The 12,999-nt window shown below is 50.4% G+C and overlaps 2 protein-coding genes across 3 annotated transcripts in view; both read left to right on the forward strand.

Annotated features, from left to right (window-relative positions):
• The first annotated feature begins 543 nt into the window (after positions 1-543).
• Positions 544-5,951, forward strand: EXOSC2 (exosome component 2). Its single transcript, XM_035341882.1, has 9 exons — positions 544-720; positions 809-910; positions 1,033-1,078; positions 1,502-1,591; positions 1,933-1,998; positions 2,165-2,233; positions 3,380-3,556; positions 3,747-3,875; positions 4,681-5,951. Exons 1-9 carry the CDS (start codon positions 596-598, stop codon positions 4,759-4,761), a joined length of 885 nt encoding a protein of 294 aa, XP_035197773.1. The 5' UTR covers positions 544-595; the 3' UTR covers positions 4,762-5,951.
• Positions 5,952-11,323: 5,372 nt separating this feature from the next.
• Positions 11,324-12,999, forward strand: part of ABL1 (ABL proto-oncogene 1, non-receptor tyrosine kinase) — a 71,601-nt gene continuing 69,925 nt past the window's right edge. The window contains exons 1-2 of one of the 2 annotated variants that reach the window (XM_035341408.1): positions 11,326-11,427; positions 11,580-11,932. In XM_035341408.1, the coding sequence (XP_035197299.1) occupies positions 11,797-11,932 (136 nt within the window). In that variant the 5' untranslated portion in view covers positions 11,326-11,427; positions 11,580-11,796. Of the gene's footprint in view, positions 11,933-12,999 lie in introns of both variants that reach the window. The other variant, XM_035341407.1, reaches the window with a different exon arrangement.

Here is a 12,999-nt window from a genome sequence, read left to right on the forward strand (position 1 = left end):
GTTTGAAAGAGATGAATACAACTTCCACACAAATGCACTACTTAATATTGGAGCAGCTCTGCCGAGGGTGAATCCTTCACCCCGCAAGGGCCCTTTCCGGGCGCTGTGCTCCCCGCCGCTCGCTGTGGGCGGACGGCTGCGCCTGCGTTTCCCCAGGGCCGATTCCCCTGGCAAGAAACGGCTGCCAGGCCTGGCTCAACGGGCTGCAGGGCAGGGCCCCGAGCTGAGGGGCTGGGGGCCGGGGAGCCCCAGGCCGGGGCTGCGGGGTGAGGAGAGGCCGGAGCGGGGCCCCCCGCTCCAGCACCTCAGAGGCCTGCCACAGGGGTGAAGGCGCCTTGCCCGCACTAAACATGGCCTCTCTCTCCCCTTGGATCCCAACGCAGTGAAGCCCCCGCCTCCCGTTCGTGCCAGGAACCAAAATGGCCGCCCGGCAGGAAGGCGGCGCTGCACCTTACTCTGCCCCCTCCCCACCCCAGTGACCCTCACTCAAGATGGCGGCGCCCTCGCCTCAGCCGCGCTTTTTGCCAGCAGCCAAGATGGCGGCCGGAAGGCGCGTGTGGACGGGGGCGCCGGCGCCGCGCCGCCCGTCCCCAAGATGGCGGCCGTCGCCATGAGGCTGCCGGTGGCGCGCAAGGCGGTGGCGCCGAGCAGGCCGCCGGGCGGTGAGAGGCACCTGGTGGCGCCGGGGGACACCATCACCACGGACACGGGCTACATGAGGTGGGGGCCGTGGCGGCGGGGGAGGCGGCGGGGAGGCGGGGGCCGGCCCGTGTGGGGCCGTGTCTTCAGGTGCCCGCTCCCTCCGCAGGGGCCATGGCACCTACGTGGATGAGGAGAAGCTCATCGCCTCGGTGGCCGGTGCCGTGGAGAGGGTGAACAAGCTGGTGTGCGTCAAAGCGCTGAAGACCAGGTGAGCGCCTGGGCCTCGGCTGCAGCGTGGGTGGTGCAGGAGGCAAGGTGTGGGTGGTTGCTGTGGGAAAAGTTGTGATTAATAATTAATAATTCATAAGCTGCTCCCTGTCCCTCCGCCAGGTACAACGGTGAAGTCGGCGACATCGTGGTTGGGAGGATCACGGAGGTAAAGCCTGCAGGTCCCCGCTGCGCTGCCCTGCTCGAGGGGGCTCCTAAAAGCACGCTGGTGCCTGGGCGTTGTGGCTGCTGGTGCTGCAGGACAGCCGAGAGCTTGCAGGGTTGGATGTGACGCTCTTTCAGTCTGCAGGACGTAGAATAAAACGCTTACCGAGAACAGACGAGCATGTATTTGGTTACAGGTGCACTGTTAGCAGGTGATTTTTCAAAAAGATGAAGCTAAAAGTAGGCTGCACTGCTGTCTCAACTCCCGCTTGTCTCAGTGCTGGTGCAGACCTGGTGCAAGCACTTTGGGGTGGGCTGTTGTGGTCACATCGCTGCTCGTGGCCTTTTGGCGTGTCAGGTGCTCGAGATCTCTGAAGAGATCTTGTTCATTTCCTGAGTGTACAGCAATGGAATTTTTCTTTTCCAGGTTCAGCAGAAACGATGGAAAGTGGAAACCAATTCCAGGCTAGATTCAGTCTTGTTGCTGTCATCTATGAACTTACCTGGTGGGGAACTGGTGAGTGCAGTTTGTGCAGAGAAGTACCAGAGCCCTGTCTTGTTCTGCTTCCACAGCAGGAAGCTCTGGAGCCCATCCCACAGTTAGCACACAAGTAGTGTTGGTTTTTTTTTTCGCCTGCAGGAGGTTCTGCAGTGCTCTGATAACTTTAACTTAGGGTTATTTGAACATAAACACTTCCGTGATTTAAAGGCGTGCTGACCTTTTTTGCTTGATTTTTCTTGGTGACCAGATTGTGTTTTTCACAGCATCCTAAAGAGATGGTCCCCCCTAGTGTAGGTATTAATTAATATCTTCTAATTCTGAGTGATGTGTTACTGTTCTGGCATTGTTCTTTTCAGAGAAGAAGATCGGCAGAAGACGAGCTTGCAATGAGGGACTATCTGCAGGAAGGGGACCTCATCAGTGTATCCTTCCACTGCTTGCACTCAGACAGAAGAGTCAGGGGGCACAGGGGGAACAGCTAGACCTCGGCCAGCCTGGCTGGCAGGGAGAGCTCTCTGCCATGGGCAGCCAGTGGCTGTTGGCACCGAGCAGCAGAAGGGAGCTTGTTTCCTTAACGTGCACTGACAGGCAGAGGTCCAGTCTGTCTTTTCTGATGGGGCTGTATCACTGCATACTCGGAGTCTGAAATACGGGAAGGTAAGTTGCTCAAAAGCACTCAGTCTTGGCCTAATTTTGTTCCATTTGGCTTACATGAGTGTCTAGCGTGGTGCTGAGCATTTTTTAGATTTCCCAAACGGCGTAACTGGCTGGAATTGGAAGCAGTTTAGAGCTTTTTCTCTGATGGCATCTCCTTGCTACAAAAAGAGGGGTGTTTGAAGGGCAGTAAGAAGAGAGGTCCCTTTTGAGAGGGTTCTTGTGAAGGGTATCTCTTAGCATATCAGAAAGTTACAGCTAGGCTGGTGGTCCTTTGTTAGAAGGCCAGGCTTTTCTTAAATACAACACAGCTCTATCCATGTCAGTAGAATTTATTTGCTTTATGTCAAGGTAACAGCACGATTTGGCCTTTTGTGGAGATTTTTCAGAAAAGCTGTGGAGAAGACCAGGGTGTTATAACCCATTTGTGCAGGTTAGGAAGAGTCTTAGCTCCCACAGTTGGACACAAAGCAGAGTTCCCCAACGCAGAGAGCGTGCGCTTTGAACTGCTGCTGTCACTGTTACGGCTTGTGAGACCCGTTTCCCCCACTAGCTGCTTGGGAGTTGAAACCCAGGAAGAAAAATCTTCTGGCTCGATCTTCATCATTCCTCTTCTGCAGGTCGTTGCCCCTGTGACTTATTTCTCACTCCAGGGCTCTATTTTAGGCTCTACGCAGTTGGCATTTATCTCTGGTTTTGCGCATTGAAATAAGCCAAGGGGCCACTGGAGCGCAGGCTGCAGTCAGGATTACTAGACCGAGGGTATTAGCACTTAAAAGATGAAAGCGAAGTGTGCTTATTGCACAAAGGGTGAAGGACAGCGACTGGATTAAGAGGGAAAGTGTTCTTCTAAATTGGGCCCCTCAGTCCTCATTTTTCTGCAGGGATGGTTGGTGTCTAGTTACGATCGAGATATTATTAACATTTGTGCTAAGCACTTGGAGTATTCTTCATCTTCAAAGGACTGCACAGGCATTAGCTAATCCTCCCAGCACTCCCTGAGGCAGGCAGGTTTTATATTCACTGTTTCACAGGAAGGGATGTTAAAATTGACCAGTTCTTAGACCAAAATGGAGCACATGTCAGTGACTTGATGTTATCCATGGTGGCTCGTGTCTCTCACGCTGGGTGTCATGGTCTCTTCTTCAGCTTGGCCAGGGTGTGCTCGTTCAGGTCTCTCCCTCCCTTGTGAAACGCCAGAAGACTCACTTCCACGACTTGCCCTGTGGTGCATCTGTGATCCTCGGCAACAACGGTTTCATCTGGATCTACCCAACCACGGAGCAGAAGGATGAAGAGGCAGGGGGCTTCACCACCAACCTAGAGGTGAGAGGACACAGAGGATGATGAAACTTGTTCTACCAATGGTGCTTTGCTAGTTTAATGTGGTCCAAGAAGCAGATGAATAACTTGAGACTTTCAAGAAGTGGGTATTAGATTTGCGGCAAAACATTTTTACAGTAGGCTTGCATTATTTCCCTGTGTATTCACCTCTTTTTCGTCTGTCCTTCCTCAGCCAGTTCCCCTGTCTGACCGGGAGGTGATCTCACGGCTCCGAAACTGCGTTGTGGCTCTGGCTACTCAGAAGCTGATGCTCTTTGACACTAGCATCCTGTATTGCTATGAGGCATCCCTTCCTCATCAGGTACAGAAGCCAGTGTCGTACACTTTATTCCACACTCTGGGGAGGGATTGGAAAGGCTGCATCAGTTGCTGCTGAAGTTAATAAGTTATGTGATAGGGCTTATTCTTAATCTTTCCAAAGGATTTTGTAGCAAGTGATAATATGAACTTCCCCCTTACACGTGACATAAATTGCTCTGGACGTTTTCAGGAATAGTTTGAAGGGTTCTGGCTCTGGCAAAGCCTACCTGTTTCTATAGAGAAATAGTTCGTTTTCTGATCCGTGTTGTGTATCTCTTGCTGGGTAGGATTATGGACCCTCAGTGATCCCTGTGAAAATAGCATTGCGTTTGGGATTGTATGAGGCCAAGGTGCAGTTTGAGAACAAGTGAAAAAGCAAGCGTTATGTATTGTACAGAGACTGCTGTTCTGTTTATAGCTACATTCTGCACGTGCTGGTGGGCTCCCTCAGCTTGAGCTCTCCCTGTTGTACACTTTTCCTCCATGAGTTTGTAGGGTCTGCCATGACCGTCATCAGCAGTTCTCCTGTCATAAGCGGATAAGATCTGAAGATTCTTTCTCTTCCATCCACATTGGCAGTACACTCAGCTAGATGGGGTGTTCTTTTGAACTATTCTCCTGGTTAAGACATCTTTTCCCTTTCCAAATACTGATTTATTGCCCTCAGTAAAGGCTGGGAGTTGTTAGTAGGTTCTCCTTTGGTTTCTTACGGTCTCTATATGAAACAGTAGGCTGGCAAAGTTAACTTGGAGTGCGATGGTAGTAGTTGTTCTCTGGTGCCAATGCTACTCTTCTCTCCACTCCAGATCAAGGATATTCTCAAACCAGAGGTGACGGAGGAGATCGTTCTGGAAACCCGGCAGAGGCTGTTGGATCTGGAGGGATAGTGTCAGAAGCAGTTATTTGAAGCCCCACCATGGCAGCTTTTGATTCTCAGTATTTTTTTTTCAGTGTTTTAGTCCCAGGCATTCATTCCGTACTTCAGAAATGACCAAAATTGCTCATTTTAACTCCTTGGATACCTCCTGAGCCCTTTTAGTACAACAATACTAAATAGTACTGGAGTACAATAGCCTTTTAGTACAGCAGTACATTTCTGACCTTTATGAAGACACAGATACAACTGGGACATACCTTGTTGCTGTGTCTAGTGCCCCTGAATTTGGTGTAGAACAATAGGGAGGAAGGGATGTGTTTTGTCATTGGTTTCTTCCTTCCCAAAGGCTTTTAAATTGTTTTTATTTATTTTTATTGTGATGCAGATCTGCCAGTCTGTCCTTTGACTTCAAGTTTTTATTTTCTTTCTTTGAGACTGCAAAAGTACAAGTCTTCGGAGGAAAGAACCATCTAACCGCATTGTGGGTCTAGGTGTTCATAGTTGATATGTCTCAGGGGTTTGAGATCGGACGTGGCTCTCCACATGGCCGAGGTAGCCACGGGCAAGCAGCGCCTTCTCAGTCTGTGTTCATCCTGCCAGTCCCTTTTATATGCCTGATGCGGCGAGCTTGTCCTCTGAAGAGGCTCCGTTATTCTTTTCTATAAAATATTTTATATTTCAATAAATTTTTTGAAACAGAGGTGGTTGTTCAGGAGCGTGTGCATTGTTTTATCCTCCTCCGGAATGAATTTGGTCTAACTAGAGGACTACAGTTGGCTTAAGTTTCCTTGTGTCAGGACGCTTGGATTTGTTGTGGTGTCCTGGTGCCTCCCCTTCCACCGTTGCTCTTCATCCCTTTCAACCAGGGCTTGACCTTCATCTTCAGCATGTCTTCCAGGCAGGGTAAGTAGATTGCCTGGCACTGTTCACAGTGGCTTTCTCTCAACATTGCTTGACTGCAAGATGCCGTGGGAAGGTGAGTCATGCAGCTGTGTCAGGGCTGGGGGAGGCAGGGCACCCAGCAGGACGCTGGCCTGAGGTCCTTGGTTGGAGGTGGGCGTGCTGATCCAGATGTTGTTGCTTGCCTTCCCTGTGTAGAATGGACGTGATGCTTTTCTTTCAATATCCTTTCAGATCTCTGATGCTGTATGAGAATTGTTTTATATATGTATTGTGTCTATATATATATTTCTTCTGTATAAGAGCTGCCTGCACCACGATGTTATAGTTGTTAAAAAGGCTGAAAAATCAGAAAGTCTACTGCAATTCCCCCTGAATCTAATCTTAATGTCTCAAGTTCTCATGCTTGCCTCAGGCAAAAGGAAAAAAAAATTGCTCAGTCTTTTCCTGGGAACACAAAATATCCTTCCTTGCTTTTCATCTGGTTCAGACTGCTCTGCCTGTGGTCCAGAGTAAGCACTAGGTGGCAGCTTCAGATCGTGTTTGTAGTAATCTTCAGCAGCTTTGCTTCATTTCTTTCCAAATAACAAGGGCTGGATGTCTGCCACCAGCGCCGCTACCTAAATACTTAGGAGAGTGTTATGGAGCTCAGTGGCTAAGGACAAGCAAGGACGCGGGTAAGCCATTCTGCTGCTGCAAAACTCCAACTTCAGCCCTTGCTGCCTCTGTAAAATTGTACTTAAATTCTTGGGGCGGCGTCAGTAGAGCATGCCATGCCAGATCCAGGAACTGAGTTTTCTGAGTTTTTGTGAGGATTCCTTAGGAAACGTTAGAACAATTACATCCTCAAGATGACTTGGGAAGGTTGAAGACCGAAGCCTGATGGTGACATTTTCAGGTCTGTTTATGAGGCTGCTACCAGCACTATCTACATCTACGTGGATAGGAACAGCATAGACTGAAAGTTTCAGCAGACTCTGCATCTTCTAATTAGAAAAGTACCTCTTTTTTTTTTTTTCCTATCCCTCTACTGTAGTGTAGCAGCTGTTTATCTTACTACTAATTGGGGAGACTCTGGGGTTTCTGCTGTGAGGCATCTATGGGGATGTACAGGCAATGAGATAAAGTGTTGCATGTTCCTTTTTTTGAAAGCATTTTTGAAGGCTAATGAGTGGTCTGTATTTTATCCAGTAGCACTCTTTTTGTCTCTGCCACTTAACTGTCAGGTAAAGGGCAAAAAAGATGGAGAGAGGCTGTACTTCACCACCTCCCAGAGAGATTTGATATCTGGAAATGGTTCTGCTGATCTTCTTACATGAACACAAAATGCTTCTCTGTCCTTCAGCAACCTCTCTGCAGGCATCTAGCAGGTCAGGAAGGATCTGGGAGTGGGTTACGAGGCTCTTGAAAGCACCGTCAGTAATGTGGTAGAAGCATTCTCTCAAGTGTGGGCTGTCAGACCTGCAAGGTGAGACAGCACCAGGTTCTGATAACATGAACCTCAGGAAAAGGTTGCTGGTGTCTCTGCAGCAGGATGTGCCTGCACAGATGTGTTCCCTTGTTTGTTTGTATGTTTTTTTTTCTTATTTTTTCTACATAGCAGCATCTTTTCAAAACTATGCTCTATGTCCAGGCTTCTCATGCTAATCCTGTCTTCCCAGCATGAACTTGGGTTACTTATTCTCAATAAATGAATATTTAACCTGAGAAACAATGAGCTAGATCTACGCTGCTTCATCTGCACACTGCAGCACTCCTGATATTTTGGCCTCAGGAATGTGTTAAACAGGGAGGGGCATGGGACTCATCCAGTTACGTGCTCCAAGGATCCTGGCAGTTTTGTTTTTCAGCCTAAGAACAGGGGCACAAGCAGGGAAGGTTTGTTCATTGATCGCTTCTGATCTGTGCAGGGAAATGAAGGTCCTGGTGTTTTTCTCCATGTCCACGAGAGGTCATTGCTGTTCTCTGCACATTCAGCCAGTGCCAAGCCCAGACCTAAATTCTGTGGGAAGGTTTCAGCGAGGGGATTGCTGGCAGTTCTGCAACCCCGGCTAGTGTAGCTTTGCAAGCCAGCAAGCGATAAGAGAGGGGAGTGACAAACTTGCTGGGGAGGGATAAACTTATTGAGCAGTTTCAAAGGTGCCTGATAGAAGGACATGGCCTGCAGCCATTTGCTGATGATTTGACTGAATCCTTGTGTCTTTTCTCTTTGATAAATATCGAGAGCTATTGACCAGTGCTCATCCACTTCACAAGCGATGGGATGTGCTGCTAGAGCTCAGAGTTTCCACGCAGAGGCTTCAGGTATTAGGCAGGACCCACAGGATGGCAAATGGCTCTTCTGTGTTGCCCACCAAAGACGAGTGAGGAGTTGGGGGACTGGAAGAGGTTTGAAAAACAGGACTGGGGAAGCCAGGGCCCCTCTTTGCATGGGCAGGCCCACACAAGAAGCAGGGCAGGCCGTATAGATGCCTCTGAAATGGGAAGCGCTCAAGATGTGGAGGAGGACTCCAGCAAAAGCAGCATCCTCTTGTGTTCTTTAAATAGCCTGCGGGACTTTGCTAGGCAGCTAAGAAGGAAGGATGAAAAAGAAGGAACTCTGGTTTCTGTGGTTTAGGAACAAAACCATAGCTCAAACTGGGGTGGGAAAAATGAACACAGAATGCCCATGCATGCACTAAAACAGCTTAGTGATTTTTGGTCACTGCTGTCTGACAGCATCGAGCCTGTTTATAAACCAGGCACAGCACCTGCCTGTGCTGCCTATTCCAGGGCTGATACATAGCACAGATGTGCTTGCAAGTGGAGCTAGTAAATAGTTCCCTTGCTGGTGAGCGCTGCCTGCAGAAACGAGAGCACAAATCACTCATCAGTAGAAATAAATTTCCTGTTTCTTGGTGCTAGTGTTTGATTCATGAACTAATATGAAGAACAGCAACCCCTCCCTTCGCTTCCAGTAATAACCACTGGGATTTCAAATCTGTGCTAATGGATTATTAATCCAATTACTGCTGCTATTATGTTACTTCTGTATCATCTGTGTGCAGTTTTGCTGTTCGAGCGAGGTGAATGGTATAAATACAAAGCCTTGAGCAGACCCTGGAAGATACTGAAATCCCACTGAGATTAAAGGCAGTCTCAAAATGGTTGTCTCAGGTTTCTGAGGACTGGTAATTAACGTGGTAAGGCCTGGTATTTGGTGAAGTGATTTAAGATATTGTTACAGGGGAAATGGAGAAAATATCACTGCAGCTGTTGGTTGTAACAACCCCACATGTAATGGAAGGTCAATGGAAAAGGTACTGACATTTCTTCTGGATTTCACTCTGCTTCAGTCCTACCACGATACCTGATAGAGATTATCCAGAGTGCTCCAGTCAGGCTCAGAAGGGAGTAAATTTTCATTAAGGGATGGTTGGTACTGACTAATCTAGTAAGAAATCTCCCTCAAGTTGCTCAGCCTGTGTTGACAGACAGCTGTTTCCTCGTTTTCCTTCAATCCATGGAATCAGCCAGGGTATGCATTGGAGCTGAGTAGATTAGATCATCGTTGTGAAAAGCTGATCTCCATTACTGAGATAAACCTGGAGAAATTCCGCTGAGAGGTTGTGGCCCTGGATTTGTCTCAGGGTAATGTTGCAGAATTTCTCTCTACTGCACGTGTAGCACAAACAGCCTCAGTACCTGCAGCTTGAGTCACTAATGGGGAAATGCAATAAAAATGGCTTGGGATCCGTCTCCTGGCTGAGAATTAGTGATGTAGGAGCAGGCGGGTGCAGCAGAGGTGGAGGATCCCTTAGGCCTGAAAGAAGGGCTACATTTCAAGTGCTATTGCCGGAAGATGAAAAATACATGTCAGCCAGGGACCTTGAGTGTGGCGTAGGAGATGTGGAGTGTGTTTGGATTTGTCACAAGGGAGGAGTCCGTATAAACAAGCCGCTCTGTGGCCAGATGGTTACCCTGAGCAGGAGGCTACTGCAGAAATTGCATTTGTGTGTTCTCCCATTGTCAAGTGGGAGCAGACGCAGACCTTTGACCAAGACACCCTGACCTCGTACTGCTGCCTCAACCCTCCTCTATTCCCAAGGTGAACCGGAGAATGCACGAGGAACTAAACATCTTCGGCGTCAGGGGCTGTGCTCCGCAGCGTGGGGAACACATGTGCTGCACATCTACCGGGTGCCACAGCGCAGGCTGAACAATGGGGGGTTTAACTCTGGCGTGGTACAGAACGGAGCACGAATAAAATCGTATTTGTTTTATCGCCTCTTTGATTGGCCTCTGTGGGATGTTTTTGGTGTCAAATTTTGCATATCCACCGATGGCGTTAGTGACGATGCCAAGTCCTTTGTGCAGGCAGGATGACTGATCCCTGCTGGCGGAGGAGCTGATGGCGGGGCGTGCAGCTGCCCAGGTCGAGGTCTCCTCATCCTTCCATGTCCCTGTGGGGAATGCAGGTTCCTGAGCTGTCCCGGGGCCTTAGACCCATCACGGCAGGGGGGCCGTAGGTGGTCTGAGGGCCAGCCAGCTCTCCCTGACAGACGAAGGAAGCGACTTGGGTGGCCCTCGCACAGGGACAAGGGCTGTGCCGTGAGCTTTGTGGGCCCTTGGCAGTGCTCCACGTAGGGGAAGAGCCCAACTTCATGCCTCAGTTTGCATCATTTGGTGGTGTAATACGAGCAAATGCCTCTCCCACCTGCCCTTTCCACCATCTTCCCCTTCAGCCCGCTCTCCTCTGATATCCCTCATTCTGAGGAGCGTGGGGGCACCCCCCTCACGCTGCCTCCTCCCCAAAACCCCATCGCGGCTCCCCCTTTCCCTCACGGCTTCGTTCCCTCTCAGCGCCCCATTATTCCCTCAGCACCCCCGTTTCCTTTATTTTCTCCCAAATCCTCGCCCATTCCTTCCCCCCCCCCCCATTTCTGCTCACAGCCTCACCCCCGTTCCCTCACCATTCCCCCCCCCAAACTCTTTCCCCTCAGTGTCCCCCCGGCCTCTCCCCGTCCCCTCCCGGGCCCGGCAGCGGGCGGGAGGCGGCGGCGATGGCGGAGGAGGGGCCGGAAGGGGATGTGACCGCCCGCCGGCCGGGGCCGCGCCGCGGGTTCCGCCATCTCCCTCACCGCTCCCGGGGGTCTTCCCCCCTTCCCCCGCTTTGTCCCCCTCCTCCTGTCAGCCTCCCTTCCTCCTCCTCCCTTCCTCCTCAGCCCGCTCCGCGCTCCCCGGGGCCGGGCTCGGCCTCTCCCCGCCGTGCCGGGCTCCCCCCCCCCCCGCGGGCATGCAGCCGGCCCCGCTCGGCCTCCCGGGGGTGCTGTGCGGGAGCCTCCCTCCCGGAGCCCGGCCGCGGCCCCGCTCCTCCTCCTCCTCCTCCTCCTCGTCCTTCTCCTCCTCCTCCTCTCCCCCGGCGAAGCCGGCGGCTCCCGGCTCCCCGTGAAGGAAGGCCGAAGGCAGGCAGCCGAGAGCGGGCCCAGCGCTGCTTCGACGGCCTCCATGGCCCCCCGGCACCCCCCCAGCTCGCCCCGAGGGAGAGGCACGGGAGGAGGCGAGGTGAGGCCGGGGGAGGCCGGAGGACGCCGGGCCCTGAGGTGCCCCCGGCGGGCTGCTTGAAGCCGGGCTGGTGCCGAGGGGGGAGCCGGCGCTGAGCGAAGCCAAGCAGGCGGCTCGTTGGCCTTCGCCAACCCAATGCTATGCAAAAGAAAAGGAAAAAGAAAAAAAGGAAAAAAAAAAAAAAGGAACCTTGACGCTGGTCGCAGGGGGGAACGAGCGTTTCCTGCCCGGGGTGAGCCTACACGTGGTTTGCTGTGCGTGAGGTGAACTGATTCTGCTCTCCTCGGTGGAAGACGCGCTGCGTATGGCGACCTGAAACTTTGGTGACACTTGTTGTTACGGCGAGATCGGAACTCTTTAACTTTTCTTTTTGTTTTCATAAAGCCGCCTAAGAAGCCTTGCTGCTGTCTTCAAAAGCATTGGGAGAATCCGTGCTTGTCATGGTTCTTTGCCTCAAGTGACTTTATTACACGGTGAGTGCAAGCAGCACACCCACCTGAAACAAATTCTCCTGCAAAGCTCCTTCCCAGCCTGGAAGATCGGGGCTCACGGACTTCTGCAGAAGCTTCTCGTCCTGGGAAAGGTTGCCCATAGCTGCTTTATGGGGCAGCAGCCTGGAAAAGTTCTTGGGGACCAAAGGAGGCCAAGTCTGCCTGCCCTGCACTTTATCAAAGGAGCAGGGAAGAAGGAGTCATCGAGGCATGGGGGCCCGCACTGTAACGTCTTTGTCGAACATGGTAAGAGGCTTCAGTTGTTTTTTCTTCTGGTTTAATTTTGATTTACTCTCAGAGATGCGGTACGTGTTTGCTGAAGTGCAGAGAGCAGATACAAAAATGCTGTTCTTCATGGAAGTCTTTTGTTTGCTCTCCCTTCATGCTTAAGGTGAATCTTCTGTGATTGTTTCGTACGAAAATACTCCACGTGCATCAGATTGCTCAAAACCTGGGTTGTGATCCTGCTAAATGTGGAATACAAGGAAGTAGCTTTTTAACATCCTTCAGGCTTCTCACTTCTGCATTGGATATGTTTGTCGTTGTTTTTTTAAGGTCTGTGTAAGCGTTTCATCCTTTTTGAGTAGTTTATTTCCCAGGTATTGATGAACCACAGCTGAGGGTGATGCTATTGCCACTGACAAGCGTTTTCAATTATCTTTACAAAAGGGGTTCTGCTACTTGAAATGAACTGCATTGGAAACTTTGTGGATGCTGCTGTTGTGACAACTGGGGGGAATGAAATGGTTTCTCGTTCATTTGCTTGGTGCTTCTACAATACTTTTGGTTAGTGGTTTCTCATAGCCAGTGAAGCGCTGATCCCGTGCTGTGATGGATTTAAGTGCAAGAGGCTTAAAAAGTGGCCGAGTTAGGGGTGTAGCAACCTTTTCACCTGTTGGCATCCCACAAACTAAGAGGGGGTCAGGAATCTCAGGAAATACACCAAATCAAAAGTGCAGCAGAACTCGGTTGGCTTAGTAAATGTTGCGAACGATTTGTTTATTAAACGTCAGAAGAGATTTCAGCTAAAGGCATCTCTTTCAAAAGTCAGGCACGGAAATGAATTGCTTCTCTGGTACTTTTTGGAGTAATCCTTGCTTTTGCACAGCAGCTTTTCAGTTCTAATATTCTTTGAGAAAACGTGCAGCAGGCCTCCATCCCAGGCTGGAGGGTGGGATTTTCAGAAAGCTTCTGGAGTTCTGACCTCACAAGAAAGCTTATCTGTGAACAAAACAAAACTGCATCTCTAATCTTCATCCAATTAAAAATGAAAATGTTTGCTGTCTGAGAACATAATCCGCCAGTAAGTGGAA

Source organism: Oxyura jamaicensis, chromosome 17, assembly GCF_011077185.1.
Source record: "Oxyura jamaicensis isolate SHBP4307 breed ruddy duck chromosome 17, BPBGC_Ojam_1.0, whole genome shotgun sequence".
In the NCBI taxonomy this organism is placed as follows: Eukaryota; Metazoa; Chordata; class Aves; order Anseriformes; family Anatidae; genus Oxyura; species Oxyura jamaicensis.

Bases quoted from the DNA above. Each gene is read 5' to 3' on its own strand.
- EXOSC2 (XM_035341882.1), top strand. From the start codon at position 596: ATGGCGGCCGTCGCCATGAGGCTGCCGGTGGCGCGCAAGGCGGTGGCG. The intron at 3,557-3,746 runs GTGAGAGGACAC...GTCCTTCCTCAG, and splicing joins GCTTCACCACCAACCTAGAG to CCAGTTCCCCTGTCTGACCG. The intron at 3,876-4,680 runs GTACAGAAGCCA...TCTCCACTCCAG, and splicing joins AGGCATCCCTTCCTCATCAG to ATCAAGGATATTCTCAAACC.